At 42.3% G+C, this 17,007-nt stretch overlaps 2 protein-coding genes across 3 annotated transcripts in view; one reads left to right on the top strand and one right to left on the bottom strand.

Moving 5' to 3' along the window:
• Positions 1–17,007, top strand: part of fstl4 (follistatin-like 4) — a 144,226-nt gene that overhangs the window by 49,414 nt on the left and 77,805 nt on the right. For both annotated transcript variants that reach the window (XM_056731079.1, XM_056731078.1), the window contains exon 4: positions 16,262–16,489. In XM_056731079.1, the coding sequence (XP_056587057.1) occupies positions 16,262–16,489 (228 nt within the window). The remainder of the gene's footprint in view (positions 1–16,261; positions 16,490–17,007) is intronic.
• Positions 2,531–17,007, bottom strand: part of LOC130407814 (uncharacterized) — a 143,567-nt gene continuing 129,090 nt past the window's right edge. The window contains exon 4 of the mRNA XM_056731084.1: positions 2,531–2,585. Within this exon, the coding sequence (XP_056587062.1) occupies positions 2,556–2,585 (30 nt within the window). The 3' untranslated portion in view covers positions 2,531–2,555. The remainder of the gene's footprint in view (positions 2,586–17,007) is intronic.

Genomic DNA, 17,007 nt, shown 5'->3' with positions numbered 1-17,007 from the left:
AAATTTTGTAAAAAAATACACTTGTGGTGAAATATTCTGAGCAATCCAACGGTTTAGTTCATTAACCTCAGAATGTTGCATCTCATAGTGCTATCTCACATCCCGGAGGTGCTCAACATCCACTGGACACAGGTTGCAGCATAAGCATTTCCTACCGTTTGAAGAACAGACACAAAACAAACTTTAAGCCAATTTATAGTTTGCTTATGTCTGGAAAATGAAGTGCACGGCTGTTAATTCACTGTCAGAGAGGGTGAATGACCACATCGTTTTCTAGACCCAGTGAGGAGCTGTGACCATATCACAACAATGCTGATGAAATTACTGTCATTTCTCATCTACAGTTGAATACCTGTCTCAAAACATCATTCTTTAATTAATAGAACGAAAATCAATTTTCACTTCTATCCAAAGATAAGCCATTCCCACAACATGCAAAACAGCTCTTGTTCATTGTACTGCCCTGCCGTTTATTTAGAATTATAATCCTGGGAAAATAAGATCATACTGGGCTTCAGTCCTGACATATTTTTACTAACATTGCAGGAATATCTGTGTGTGACCCTTCGTCTGCTGTTAGGTGATGCTTTAAAGGCGCAGTTTTTGATTTACAGCGGCCACTAGAATTTTATTGTAGATTTGCAATGAATCTCTCAGTCCAAACACGACGGTGGCCACCACAGTACAAAAAGATGATGTCGGCTGCGACTACATGTCTTTAGACTAGAAAGAGCGATGTCTTATTTTTTACATAAAATAAAAGGTAAAAGTCAGGCAGGAGCTAGGACCTGCGCTAATATTATAAAGACTTTCCAGCAGAGACACATTAGGACCCGTGGTACTAAGGCTTTTAGTAGAGATACTCACAGATATCTATGGAAGTACTTTCCAACAGAGAGACATTGGAGTCGCAAGGTCTTTATACACCTCTGAAGAAATAGTTTTGTATATTATATTGCATTTCTGTCAATAAAAAAAAAAAAAAAAAATAATAATTCCCGTAATGATCAAGGCAATCTACAAAAACCAGCCCAAATTAGCGCATGGTTTAGACCAAATTTTTTTGGGTGTTAAATAAAGCAGCAAACATCAGTACAATGAACAGCTCAAACCTTAGTAAACACATTGTGTGGTTCATTTAAATACATTTATACATTTTTGCATTTATGCATTTGGCGACGCTTTTATCCAAAGCGACTTACATTGCAATATCCTCTACATTTATACTTGGGTATATGCAATCCCCTGGGATCGAACCCACAACCTTGTTAACGCAATGATCTTACCGCTTACAGTTTGCATCTGTAGAGGAAACTCCTACAAATGCATATGCAATAAGATCAGTCGCAAAAACTGCCATGTCCCCACAGTGGGTTTTACTAAGCCATTTGCTCTGCCGCAAGCTGTTAGTAAATCTGGCCCCCTGTATGCGTCCAATATGAGTCAAAATAAATATTAATTTCTCCTTGATATCTGACAAAATGTCTAAAGTGCAAATGAATTTTAAATCAATACACCAGTGGCTGAAAATGATGTGTAATTATGAATTAATGACTAGAAATTAGAGACATTGATAAGCTGTCTGTCTGATGATAATTGCAAAGTTCAGTTGCAGTGGTTGAATTATTATTATGAAAATATGCTAAATATGAAATCATTGATCTGTATAATAAATCTCAGATGAATCCCTTCACTTCACCATTTATGAGTAGATATTGACAACATTAATAGTCAGTAAATCACTGTTCAGTTTATGTCGTTCTTATTATCCTGAATCATCCTTTTTCTTATTTTCTTAAATTGACATAATTTTACTTTATAAAAAGATTAAACTGTAATTAAGATTTTTTTATAGTCCATCTTAGTTAGAAACAAATCATTTCATTTTATCCTCTTTAAGACGATACTGTGTCAGTGAACTATAAGCACAATTTAAACTAGTGATGTTTCGCTTTCTGTTCAGTAAAAATACAGTTATATCCATACTAGTGTGTGTGTGCAGTATATTTGCACTTCATGTGATATTCATACTGATAATGGGCCAAACTTAATGTTACTTCAGATTTACTGGTGATTTTATTTGTTTACTTTTTGTGTCTTTTCATTCTAAATGTTTATATTTCTTGTGTTACCTTGTCAGTCAGGTTCATTTTAAAACTTGCGCGTCTGGTTACTGGTTTTTCGCCTGTGTTTTGTTTAGTTCCCGAATTGAGTATTATATCTTTAATCCTGGTTGGATTTTGTCTTTAGTTTATCTATAGATGGCACTTTAATCTCCAGAGTATTTCCTGTGTGTTCCAGTAGCCTATTAAAGTTGGCCTGAGACAGATTTTTTCCGTATTGTGATGTATATCTGAGTGTCTCCGCTTCTGGAATCTGTTAAAAAAACATGATTTCAATAGTGGATTGTTGTAAACCTGGTCATTGGACAGTGAGTATCGTCTAACTCCTGTGTGGAGATGGTGGTCTAGTGGGTTAAACCACTGAACTGGTAATCAAAAGGTTGCTGGTTCGATCCCAGCAGCCACCACCAGTGTGTCCTTGAGCAAGACACTTTACTCCATGTTGCTCCAGGGGGATTGTCCCTGAAATAATTGTACTGTAAGTCGCTTTGGATAAAAGCGTCTGCCAAATGACTAAATGTAAAATGTAAATGTGTGGAGTCATTACTGTACGTCATACAGAGAAGAGAAGTCCTTGGGATTGGAAGGCCAAATGAATGTCTCTGATAATAAATAAATCAGAAATAATTAAAATAATGACCTGCATGGATAAATCATTTATAATAAACACTGCAATATTCCATCAAAAAATAAGACTAGAAAAGTCAACGGCAATGTAATGAGCTGCTCCGCTGTGCAGCTGTCACACCTCACGAGTGAAACGTTCAACATGATGTTAGCTTGTCAATGATTCCTGGGATTGTCTGATGCAATAAGGATGTTGCTTCCACCTCTAGGACTCCTAGGGTCTTGACATGAGTGTGGGTGTAGGAGTGGTCTCGACAGGGTGGGTCAACTAACTTGATCGTGTCAGGCCACCCTGTTCTCGCTGCGGAGTAGGTTTGGATAGCCTCTCAGTAGTTGTTGGATGAAAGCCGCATGTTTAGATTGTGAACTTGTGTCCAGTGAACTGCTACAACACAACTAGCCTCTCACAGCAGAAACGTGTGCACACCTCACTTAAATGTGTCCGTCCTCATTGATTCATTCCTCCACTTCTGCAGTAAATGACCGATTTGGTGTAAAAGTGTGCACGCAGCATCTATTCTGAGCTGACAGTGCTAACAGATGGACGATCAATACACTGTCCTGTGAGACACAAACACGCTGGCATTTGCTTTGTTTTGACACGTTTAACGCGGTGAAACCCATCTGAAGTCTTTACAACAGACTTGTTCAGTTTTCACTTTCTTACACACATTTATCTCTACACACACTGAGATTGTGCTGTGCTCTCATACCTTCTCGAACTGATCTTTGACCTCTCGCTGTTTCCTGATCACAGAGCAGATGAGAATTCTTTAGCGGTATACAGGGTTGAAAAATGCCCGGGGATTTCAAGTTGGAAACATTTCATGGAAATGAAGGGGAATATATGGAGATGAAACGGATAGATGGCACTGTTGGAAACCCTTCAGGAAAACAAGACACAAAGATTCATTGAGTGTAGCAGATCTCTGTGTACTTTTTAATTGTCTGAATTATACAGTTACTGGTTATATAGAGCTAAAGGAAACTGGGCATACAATAATTCAGACAGACATATCAGATCTCTGAAAATAATTTTCTAAAAGAAATGAATGCTTAGACTGCATTGATATTCAGATAACACAGTGCTGTCAAGAACATTTTTCTGTCACTGTTTTTAGAAAGAGAACCAATCGTGACATGTGTCTTCACATATAATCACATTCATCTGTTTAAGAATAAATACACCATCCACGAAAACTGCCCGAAAAGAGAAATCTGCTGTTTGTGAGTGTTTGTCAGTGGATGGAAAGGGTTCACTTCATTTGGAAACAAATCCTGTACGTTCTGATAAACTCTGACATTAATACCACAGCCCACAGGATGAGAAAAGATCATACTGAAGACTAAACTGTTACTATTGCTTAGATAAAGGAAAAAGTGTTAAACCTTCTGCGTTGTTCATGAATGATATCTCATGCTGACCAGCTCATGGATAACAGTCCAGGGGCCTCATTTATTAAGTGCAGCTGCACAAAAAATGCCCTAACATCAATGCCACGTCCGGAAGTGCAGTCTTAGTCATGGGAAAATTGCATAAAACCACATCAGGTGATCAGGTAATAATAATGATTGCAACAAAACCCAGTGGTGTAAAGCCGGGCTCCTAAACTTTTTGACTCCAAGGCCCCCCACTGTATTCAACAAAGTTCAAAGCACCCCCTTCTGCTCACAAAAAACTTTTACGCAATGAAACATTTCAGAGCTTGATATTAATTGGGAAAGTCTCATTATAAAATTGAACAAATACAGCTTTATTCAATTGCTATGACAATATTTCCTAAACTCTTAACACAGTTGTCACAACATCTGGCTGTGTAGGCTATACAATTAACACATTTCTTTGTTGCTTTGACACAAAATCCATAGATTTAACACAAATTTAAAATACTTTAACTTTAACACACACGCTCAACCAAGAAACAAAACTGTAAATGACAGACTAACAGGAGACAAAACTTAAATCAAAACCACTTTATACGGGAAACTCCACAGAAAAACAGGAACAGGTAAAATTAACACTTAAACATCCACAGGTACGGTAAACGATAAACATCCACGGGTATAAACAAAGGCATCCAAGGGAGTCGATGTAAATGTGTTTCGGAGACATGAAACAACAAGATCTGACCAAACACAAAGGGCAAAGGAGAGTTAAGTATAGGGTCTAGATAATGATGATGATGGGATGCAGGTGCGACAGTCAATGAGGGCCAAAACACAGGGAAAACAGGCAGGAGACAAATGTGAGTGTCACAAACACAATGTATATCTACTTCCAAATATACAAATGCTTCCACGCTTTATGTCAAAACAGAGGATGTCACATTCTTAACCTAAATTATAGGCTAAGGTCAAAGTGAAAAGCTGTACGTGTGACCAACAAATAGTTGGCTACACGTGTCGGAGGCATATAACCCCGAAGAGACATTTTCAATTCAAATACATTTCTATTGTAATAACTTTTACTTTGAGTGTGAAATAATGAAATATTCACTAGAAATATACAAATGTAAACAATTCTGAAAACTATCCATATAAAGCAGAAAACACTTCCGTAACCTTCTGGAGGCCCCTGGGGCTTCCCGGACCCCAGTTTGAAAATCCCTGTCAAAGCACAGGTTATCATACAGAGAGGCTGGTGAATGAATACTGACAAATCTCATCTGGGACACAGTGGCATTTACTGTTCAGAGAAACCAACAGGTAGGATATTGTATAAGGGCAGACCTGACACTTATAAAATAATGCAATTTCTGTAATTCCATATGATGTTAGTATTTTTTATGACATTATGATATGAATGACCAAATTTTACTGCTAGCAGAGACTTTTAGTGTTTTGATAGAAACAGTGTATTGTGATTTTTGTCACATTTTTTTTAAACGAGTGTTGGAGTTCGGTGTACAATTTGTAATTTTGATCAGGAAATTAAGAGTTTTGCCAATTCTGTGTTTTAGGTGTGTTGCTGGGTTAACAGTTAGTTCATTGTTTGGAGAATTAAAAGAAAAATGTCATAGCAATTAAAAAAAAAATGTAATAAGAAAATGTAAAAATGTATTTCAATGCTTTTAAACAATTTGTTATCGTAAGGATTAGTTAGTCCAAAAAGTTGGAATATTGAACAAGAACACACAAGTTGTAAGACAACCACAGAAGTTCAATTCAAGTTTATTTATATAGCGCTTTTCACAATGTGTATTGTTTCAAAGCAGCTTTACAGGAGCAAACAGGAAAAACAGAAAAGGTAAAACACAGCACAGTACATGGTGTTTATACAACGAGTAAGATCATTCTAATAAATAATATCTAATTTCTAATTAAATAAATAAATGAATGAATGCAGTCTCCCGGTGAGCAGGCCAACACTGCCCTGCTGTGGCGAGGAACCCAAACTCCAATGATTGATTAATGGAGCAAAAAACCTCGGGAGAAACCAGGCTCAACCGGGAGGGCCAGATCCCCTCTGACGTGTCATAGCTGCACTCAAACTGGTGACATGTGATTTTAGTTTAGCATTTAATACCAAATATTGTAACTTCAGCATTAATAAGACAAATAATCCGTCTTTGCTCTTGGTTGGGGATGTAGTGGTCTGAGCTGGGATGGTCCGATGGTCATATTTCTCTTGGCTGGTGGTTGAATTGCCTTAGATGGAGCTGGGATGGTCAGTCAGTCTGCAGCTGTAGCTGGCGTAATCTCAATTTGGGGATGGGCATCTGTCAGTCGTCTGGACACGGTGGAACTTCTTCTTACCTCGGCTCGGAATGGGCATTCCGGTTCGGTTAAGTAAGTAGGTAACAAAAGCCCCGGAGGGTGATTTATTGAATACAAACGAAAAATATGATGCTTCAACAAAGCTCTGTTTCGGGCTGTATCCTCCCTTCACGGCTCCTGACGTGGTTGACTATGCGTAGTTCGTTGGCGTCAGGTGAGCTCGGAATTATTCTCCCGGAAAACCTCCTAGTCGAGGTGTCCTGCCGATCGTCAGACGTCCGAATCTTTAAAGAGGATGGCAAGATATGAAACATCAGCGGGGTTAGAGGCTTGGAGACATGACTCACTGTGTCTCCTGGCTGTGAGGCTTTTATCCCCGCTGACAATTGGACTCAGGTGCTGACGATCGGCTAATCTCCTGAGTAACCATGGCGACGCTGAATGGGAACAGACCAAATCGCCAAACTCCACCCCCCCAAGCGTCGACCTGGTGGGGAGAAACTTTTTCTTTGTTATGTAGGATGTCCGTATTGCAGCAGGGGGGGGTTGTGACCTTGACCGAGCTGTCCAGCCTGACCACATCCTCGACAGACCGTCCGCGTTACCGTGGGAGACCCCGGCCTGATGTTCCACCTTAAAATGGAAGTCCTGGAGCGCCAGGAACCATCTAGTCACCCGGGCGTTAGTTTCCTTGGCCTTAGACATCCACAGCAGCGGAGCATGATCGGTGACCAGAGTAAAACTACGCCCAAGAGGATAGTACCTGAGCTCCAGGACCGCCCATTTAATGGCCAGGGCCTCTTTTTCCACGGCGGCATAGCGGGTCTCTGCCGGGGAGGGTTTTCGGCCGATGAAAACCACCGGATGTTCTTCTCCTTCTTTGACCTAGGAGAGAACTGCCCCCGGGCCGGTGTCCGACGCGTCGGTCTGGAGGATGAAGAGGCAACCGAAGTCTGGGGCATGTAGCACCGGGTCAGACGTAAGGTGCTCCTTCAACGTCTGGAAGGCCTTCTCCGTCTCTGGACTCCACTTTATCTTCTCCGGTTGCCCCTTCTTGGTCAGATCGGTCAAGGGGCTGGCTAAGGAGGAGAAATTTGGGATGAAACATCTATAGTATCCCGCTAGTCCCAAGAAGGCACATACATGGGTTTTGTTGGTGTGCCTTGGGGCCTTCCGGACGGCCTCGACCTTCTTTGCCTGGGGCTGGATTAGCCCCCGTCCCACCCAGAATCCCAGGTACTGTGCCTCCGCGAGTCCCAGGTGACATTTCTTGGGATTCGCAGTCAGCCCCACACGTCTCAACTCAAGCAGCACTCTCCGTAACCGATCAAGATGGTCCTCCCAACTTCCGGAATGAATCACCACTTCATCAATGTATGCTGCGGCATACTCCTGATGGGGTCGAAGGACGACGTCCATCATTCTTTGGAACGTTGCCGGCGCCCCATGTAGCCCAAACGGGAGGACACGGTGCTGCCAATGCCCCGACGGTGTACTGAAGGCCGTTTTTTCTCTGTCCTTCCGGGACATCGGCACTTGACAGTATCCTTTCGTAAGGTCGAGGGTAGAGATGAACCGGGCCTTCCCCAGACGGTCCAGGAGCTCATCTATCCTAGGCATAGGATAGCCGTCGAACGTCGACACCTCATTCAGCTTCCGGAAGTCGTTACAGAAAAGGAGAGTGCCGTCGGGTTTCGGAACCATGACGATGGGGCTAGACCATGGGCTGCGGGATGGCTCGATGACTTGGAGCTCCTTCATCCTATTAATCTCCTCTATTGCCACCCGGCGAGCCGCCGGGACCTGGTAGGGGCGCTGCCTAATCACAACTCCGGGGGGGGTGCGGATCTCATGTTGGGTCACCTTGGTACGTCCTGGTCTTTTGCAGAACACATCCTCGAACTGACGGACCAGGGCTGTGAGATCCGACTTCTGTATGGGGGATAACTGCTCCCCCATCTGTACGACTGGTGCCTCCTTTTCTGCAAAGGCGGCCATCTGTGTTGGGGTTGCCACCCACTTCTTTAAGAGGTTGACGTGGTAGATTTGATCTTCCTTCCGTCATCCTGGTTGCCGTATGCGATAATTGACCGGTCACGTTCTTTCCAATACTGTACATGAGCACCAGTACCCGTTCCCCTGGTGTGAACTCCCTGGGTTGTGCAGAGCGGTCATATAGGCGGCTTTGGGCGCGTTGGGCTTCGGCCAGATGTTCCCTTACCAGGGGCATTACTCGGTCTATACGACTCCTCATCTGCTGTACATGCTCTATGACACTGCGATAGGGCGCTGGTTGTTGTTCCCAGGCCTCCCGGGCAACATCCAGCAGGCCTCGGGGTTGCCTTCCGAACAACAACTCAAACGGGGTGAACCCCGTGGAGGCCTGAGGCACCTCGCGAATGCCAAAGAGCACATACGGTAGCATCAGATCCCAATCGCGCCCATCCTCTGCCACCACCCGTCGGAGCATCCTCTTCAACGTTTGGTTGAAACGTTCTACTAGCCCATCTGTTTGGGGATGATATATGGACGTCCAAAGTTGTTTTACCTTCAGGAGGCGGCAGAGGTCCGCCATTACCCGTGACATAAATGGGGTTCCCTGGTCCGTCAGGATCTCTCGTGGAATCCCCACCCGGCTGAAGAAAGGGCACCGCCTCTGGATACCGGGTGGCGTAGTCCACGATAACGAGGATGTGTTCGTGCCCCTGGCTGATTCGAGGCTGATTTCGGCAACGGGCCTACCAGATCCATCCCAATCCTATTGAAGGGTACCTCAATTATGGGTAAAGGAATAAGCGGACTGGGGGGAGGTTTATTTGGCACAGTTACCTGACAAGTAGGGCAGCTTTGGCAGAACCGCTTCACGTCTCCGTCTCAACCGGGCCAATGAAATCGGTCCCTGATGCGTTGAGCGGTGTTGACAGGTCCTAAATGTCCCGCTAACGGGTGGGTATGGGCCAACTCCAATATGGGATTTACCTTGGATTTCGGGACTACTAGGAGCTGTTTTTCCTCCCCCCTCCTTTAGTGCGACACAGTAGAGCAAACCATTTTGCACCATGAAGTATGGAAGTGGGTGAGGTGGGTTCTGACGTATTTCTCCGTCGACCATCCGGACTTGGGACCAGCAATGTCTTAATCGGTCGTCTTCCCTTTGTTCTCATCCAAAGGAGCCTCCTCTGTTCACCTGATGGTATAAATCGGAGAACAAATTATTGACATGATTCTCTGACTCACCCTCTCGCTCGCTTTCTGTGGCCAACATCACAGTCCGTCTTGGTGGCCCCTTGTTTGACACCGGCCGGCGTTGGCTCCGTCTCTGCGCGTTCACGGGTTGCACTGCCTGGGTCAGCAGCCTTTCAAAGCCTGGCCAGTCTCTCCCAAGTAGCACTGGAACGGGTAAATCTTGAATTATCCCGACCTCCAAGGGCCAGGACCCAGGTCCGGCTGTTATAGTCACCCGACGAGCTGGAACGCTGCGAGTATCCCCGTGGACACAAGTTATGGGGATATCCATCTTCCCCATCGGCTGGACCAAAGAGCTCTGAACTAGGGTCACGGAACTTCCAGAGTCCAGTACGGCGGTGACCCTCTTCCCATCCAGACGGACCGTCCTCTTTGGTGCACCCCGGGGCGGTTCCATATTCCCCACACATCCGGCTAGCCATGCCTCGCGAGGAGAGGGTGCTGCTGGTCGCTCTACCGGTCGTGAGGTACCCTCCATGCGCCGCCATGGTGGTGTCACCCTCCGGGCTGGGTCCGTTGCTCTCTCTCCCGCGTCCCTGGCGTTCGCTGCTTCAGCCAATTCCACCGCTTCTACCGCTTCCCAGTACGTTCCAGGGTTTCTCATGCAAACCGGGCCTCTCAGCCATCTAGGCAACGCGCGCAACAGCCTGTCTATCACCACTCTGTCCGCAACCTTCCCGCTGATTGGGAACGGACCAACTCGCCACATCATGTCAGTTTATGAAGCATTAACTGATGTTAACAGTAAATGCTGAAAAAAAATATGTATCTAGTAAACTGTAGTACGTGTACACCCTCAAATTTGTGATTGTCAAGTTTACAAATGTGCATCTGTAGCCTTTTTTACCTGTTCAGTATTTTTGCAAATTTTTTGTAAAATTGGGTCAAAGGTCCAGAGGATGCCATATTTTTCACATTGCCTCCTATTGACAAATAGGTTCACTGTATTGTTTCCTTTATCTTCTCTATAAGTCACTTTGGATAAAAGCATCTCCTAAATGCCTGAATGTAAATGTTATTTGTGCAGTTGTGTATTGTATTGTTTTTGTCAAGGTGTGAGGGAAAACCCAGGAAAAATATCACAAACATTTGTCTGTTTTTATCATTTTTCTTGAACACCTTTACCATAATGCTATATTTTGGATAACACATATACACACAGTTATTCAAAACCTAAAGCTCTTCTTTCCTGAGCTCCTCGGTACATTTCTCTACATGATTGAAAGAAATTGGCAGAGAGATGTTGAAAATTCACTTTAAAAACAATAGCAAGATTGAAACCAATTTTTTATTTACTGTTTTGTTCTGTTGCTGTAACCATATGTGGTTGTGAATACAGTGAATACTGTACATAGTACGAAATATAAAAAAAAAAAATTCTGAAGGGACTCACATTTATGTTCGCAAAAATTGTGCCTTTTTTGGCAACTTTACCAACGCGACTTGAGCAGGATGTAAAGGATTGGTAAGGTTTTATTAAAAAAATATTACGTTAAATATGGGCAACTTATAACACACCAAAGACAAAAAAAACACGTATTCGCGCCAAATTTACCCTTCGGAAAGCGTCTTTTGACTTTAGAGTTTCATTGAATCAACTGTTCACTTTTGGATGAAAACTGTAGTTATTAAGTAAGTAAAAACAATTCACCTACTTAAGCAATCAATTGGTGTGTCTGTTCTTTTTCTTACTGTAAGTGTTGATCTCAGGAATTTTCCACCACTAATCCCACTAAAGAAGCTCCCAAAAAAAGCGTCTGTGCACGAGCCTGTATCTATGCCAACAGAAGGTTGATTTCAGCCTGGATAAATCTATTTTCTTGTCATTCTAAAATAGAGGATTTGACCGTTGGCTGCTGCTTTTTAAAATGCTAATGAATGTGCTGAATATAGATTTCATATCTGGAAGAGATGTGTACGCACACATTTTTGTGCATACATTCTTTGAGCTAATTTGAATTTTATAAATGAGGCCCCAGAACCTTATATAGACCTTGGTGTGAGCTCTTATACAATAACTCTTAATAATAATAATAAAGGCTTATTATTTTCAAAGCCTCCCAGATGCTGTTGTTCTGAAAATTGATGGCAAAATCATTTAAACTTCCATTTTTCGTTGAATGCATTGTTGTATATACGTTTCTTCACCCAAAACACCAACTCGCAGCACTGTGGCAGCCCTAGAAACCATATAGCAACACCTTAGTGCGTTCTTTAGGAAATGTAAAAATCTAGTTAAAACATTGAGCTATGATGCATATCTCATATGCATATCTCATAAATGAGGGTATACACCCTCATTTCCAGATCAAATTCACCCTCTAGCGGCCAATTCATTTCTGTATTGCTGAAAGCAAATCGTTTTTCACAGAGTTACTTTGGCAAATGATGTCATTCTGTAGTGAAAGCTCCAAAATGTAACTTTTGCAATTCTTTCGCCACCTCTGTTACTTTATGTACTTTAATACATGTTCATCAGCTTAACATCTAAATAATTATTTAAAGCTTACTGTTGTGAGTCAGGGCAATGTAAAGAGACAACATACTTGCTCAATAACTGTTTACGCTTTCAGCCAAAGAAGTTGTAAATTGCAGCTTTAAGAAACTCGGCCTGACTGGCTTTGTTGTGCTCAAGCTTTAATACAGATGTACCCTGGAGCTTGAAGGGGTGGTCTGTTGTTAATGTCAGAGAGATGTTGTTTTGTGGGATTACACACACGTATCCTCTCGTCCCTGTGAATGGAATCAATTAGTCACATTTAGCTGAAGACAATAGGATGAGACGCAGAGTAATCCACAGCAGCTGAACAACATTTCCCTCTGTGATTTATTGGACGATTCATATGAAATGTTTGAGAATGTATCATCAAGGCTAAGAATTAATGGCTGACTAACTGAGTTGGAAAAGCAATGGCTTGCAGCTTTGAAAAGTCACATAACAATATGCCAGTGATGAACAAAACGCATTAGCTCCTCAGCTTGGCACAGTCAGAAAGCTTTTTATGGAACCTTTAAGATTCATGCTTCGCATTGTCTCGCTGCCCGGACTCGATGGATTACAAAACAACTCGTTCTTATGTAAACCGCAGTGGGGTTCAGCTGGGAAACGTGCAGACCTTTGCCAGCACGTCCCACGATTGCAAAAAGAGAGCGAATTACTAGAAGAATTACAAATAGTGCTTCATAAGGAACATTTGTGGTTTGGATAGATTATTCAACTCAGAAGAGGGAAAAAGCTTCGGAGATGGCTAGACAGCTGGCGTCCAAAGAAGAAAAATCATTGTCACAGAAGCAAGGCTCAGCTAAGCACCTAATCTTCAACGCTCAGCGAATACAAATGATCCCGTAATCGTCTGCAACCTTGACATGCAGACACAAGGTTGTGGTGTTGGGCCATGTCTTACTGTCTGCTGATAGGTTGTTGATTCGCAGTAAATAATTCGTCAAGCAAAGGTGCTGGATGGCCTCTCCAGGGGTTGTGAGTATTTTTGGTGCTGATGGTAGGATCACATTGACTGTCCAGTCAGCGGTCTCAGTTAATGTCTCCTCTTACCTTTTCTTGGTTTATGTTAGCTAAACTAAAGCACATTGTCAACAAAACACAGACATCCATTTCACTCACCGCATGCGGTTCATGTCCGGCATCTTTTAGTACTGGGATGCTCCATATCAGTTTAAACGATCTCCAAATGCAGCGTTATATCCACCGTTTATACAAACATTCATCACCCGAATGCAGTTAACAGACAAACAACTGAACTTTGCGAACATATGCTCTCTCTCTCTCTGTCTCTCTTTTGCACACAAGTGAATGTTCCTTCTCCTGCTGTCCTTTCTGCCGTGTGGGCTGACCACATGCTTTTCCAGTGAGAATTGCCCTATAAGGGACTAAGAAAAATTGTTACGAAACAGTTTTATATGTTCAAAAAAAACTTTCCGAAACCTGCACAATCGCTGATCGAGCAAAGAAATACTACATGATACGACCATCACTATGCCACTACGTTGCAGTACCCCTTTAACTAACCACAACATAAATGTGTGTGTAGTGTAGTGTGTAGCATGCAGCAGTGATTTGTTGATGGCTTTTCAGCCGTTGGTCATCCTCATTTATTTGTGAATTATAAAGATGCAGCTGAAACCGAACCAAACTCCATATCCCAGCCACAGCAATCCCTAAAGACCATTTCAGATGTTCAGATTTTGATGAAAGTTGACAAAGCTACTTTTCCTTTGGAACAATGTGCACGGGTTGATCAGAACATGTGTATCAACAGAGTCCTGTTCAAGTTTCAAGTTTATTTATATAGCGCTTTTCACAATGTGTATTGTTTCAAAGCAGCTTTACAGGGGCAAACAGGAAAAACAGAAAAGTTAAAACACAGCACAGTGCATGGTGTTTATACAACGAGTAAGATCATTCTAATAAATAATATCTAATTTCTAATTAAATAAATAAATGAATGAATGCAGTCTCCCGGTGAGCAGGCCAACACTGCCCTGCTGTGGCGAGGAACCCAAACTCCAATGATTGATTAATGGAGAAAAAAACCTTGGGAGAAACCAGGCTCAACCGGGAGGGCCAGATCCCCTCTGACGTGTCATAGCTGCACTCAAACTGGTGACATGTGATTTTAGTTTAGCATTTAATACCAAATATTGTAACTTCAGCATTAATAAGACAAATAGTCCGTCTTTACTCTTGGTTGGGGATGTAGTGGTCTGAGCTGGGATGGTCCGATGGTCGTATTTCTCTTGGCTGGTGGTGGAATTGCCTTAGATGGAGCTGGGATGGTCAGTCAGTCTGCTGCTGTAGCTGGCGTAATCTCAAATTGGGGATGGGCATCTGTCGGTCGTCTGGACATGGTGGAACTTCTTTCTACCTCTGGATGGGCATCCCGAGGCAGAGGCGGAAAGAGAATAAAGAGAATAATTAGCGTAGCTGCTGTTCATTAACTATGCATTAAGTGAAAGCTTGGCTGAAAAGATGTGTCTTTAATCTAGATTTAAATTGGGAGAGTGTGTCTGACCCTCGAATAGTATCAGGAAGGCTATTCCAGAGTTTAGGTGCTACGTATGAGAAAGCTCGTCCCCCTTTGGTGGATTTTGTTATTCTAGGTGTTGTCAAAAACCTAAGTTTTGAGATCTTAGAGAGCGTGATGGGTTGTAACGTGATAAAAGCTTGGTTAAGTAAGTAAGTGCTAAACCGTTCAGGGCTTTGTTAGTAATTAAAAGAATTTTAAAATCAATACGATACTTACTGGGTAGCCAGTGAAGCGATGATAAAACTGGGGTTATGTGATCGTATTTTCTTGACCTGGCAAGAACTCTGGCAGCTGCATTCTGAACTAAGTGTAGTTTGTTTATCGATGATACAGGACAACCACTAAGTAGAGCATTACAATAGTCAAGCCCTGAGGTCACAAATGCATGATAAGCTTTTCTGCGTCTGCAACACACAAACTATTTCATAATTTGGCAACATTTCTAAGGTTGAAGAAGGCTGTTTTTGTGATATTTGAGATGTGATTTTTAAATGACAGGTTGCCGTCTAATATAACGCCTAGGTCTTTAACTGTATTTGTTGGAGTAACAGTTCAGCTTTCAATTTGCAGGCTGTAATCTGAGATATTCTGTTTACTTGATTTTGGTGCTACGAGTAATATTTCTGTTTTGCTTGAGTTTAAAAGGAGGAAATTACTAGTCATTCAATGTTTTATGTCCTCGATGCACTCTGCCAGTTTGGATAGCTTAAAGGAATCATCTGGTCTTGATGAGATATATAGCTGAGTATCATCTGCATAACAGTGGAAGCTAATTCCATGTTTTCTAATAATGTTGCCGAGGGGCAGCATGTATATGGAGAAAAGCAAGGGTCCTAAAACCGATCCCTGAGGTAATCCATAATTTACTTGCGTAAGATTTGACGATTTCCCATTTAAATGGACGAATTGATATCTGTCTGTTAAGCAAGATCTGAACCATTGCAGTGCCTGTCCCTGAATACCGATATAATTGTGTAAACAATCTAGTAGTATTTTATGGTCTACAGTACTGAAAGCAGCACTAAGGTCAAGCAGGACTAAGAGTGAGATGTTACCTTTATCTGAAGCAATAAGGAGGTCATTTGTAATTCTAACGAGCGCAGTTTCAGTGCTGTGATGCGGTCTAAAGCTAGACTGAAACTTTTCGTTCATGTCATTATTTTGTAGGAAGGTACACAGTTGAGTTGACTCTACTTTTTCTAGTATTTTAGACAAGTACGGGAGATTTGAAATCGGTCTATTGCTTCCAAGTTCATTGGGGTCTAAGTTTGGTTTTTTGATGAGAGGCTTGATTACAGCCAGCTTAAAGGGCCCTGGGACATGTCCTAGATTAATTGACGAGTTGATTATGTTACAAATGGGCTCAATTACAGCAGGTAGTAAATCTTTTAATAAAGTAGTCGGAATGGGGTCTAATAAGCATGTCGTCGGTTTGGATGTTGCAATAATTTTTATTAAATCTTGTTAGATCTTAGGTTCATCTCAAGTCTTTCTTTTCTCCAGATGAGGGGCCGTGCCGTAGGACGTACTGCGGTCGAGGGCGGGAGTGTGTGGTCAGGGATGTAACGGGCCGTGCAGAGTGTGTTTGCCAGGAAAGATGCCACAGCTCATTTGTGCCCGTCTGCGGCTCTGATGGACACTTTTATGACAACCACTGCGAGCTGTACCGCACCGCTTGCCTGCAGCGCCGCAGGATTTATTTGCTCCACAGTAAAGACTGCTTCTTCAAAGGTAAGATGTCCAGAACTCGTCCATGCTGTGTTTATCAAAGAATCCATCCGCTGCTTCTAATAAAGGATAGATCTCAAAGGAAAGTTTTTAGGGTTTAATACAGATAGAGCTAAATGATAAGCATTGGTGACATACTGTTCATTGCCAGTGAAAATAATTCAACAAACAGACATTATATTGATGGTTACGCACAAACATAAAGATGTGCTGCCCGAGTTAATTTCTATTCTGAATATTTTACTGAATTAAGTCTAAATCTTAATTTTACAGTATATGGCCTGTGGGATTTATAGAGTTAACATAGTCATGACAAGATTTAAAAGATCAAATTTGATGAAACTACTCATTTTAATATTGAATATCCTTTTACAATACATCTACACAGAGTTTGCTTTTATCTAAACCCTATGAAGTGTGGATACATTACTGTGCACAGCGTTTTTGTCTCTTTCACAAACTGAGGGATGAGTCTGAAGTCAGCAGCATACAGATGCTATCCTTAAACTGGATTGAACCCA

The sequence above is a fragment of the Triplophysa dalaica genome, chromosome 19 (assembly GCF_015846415.1).
Source record: "Triplophysa dalaica isolate WHDGS20190420 chromosome 19, ASM1584641v1, whole genome shotgun sequence".
Classification (NCBI taxonomy): Eukaryota; Metazoa; Chordata; class Actinopteri; order Cypriniformes; family Nemacheilidae; genus Triplophysa; species Triplophysa dalaica.
Note: the sequence above shows the minus strand (reverse complement) of the source record. Positions and strands in the feature narration are given on the sequence as shown.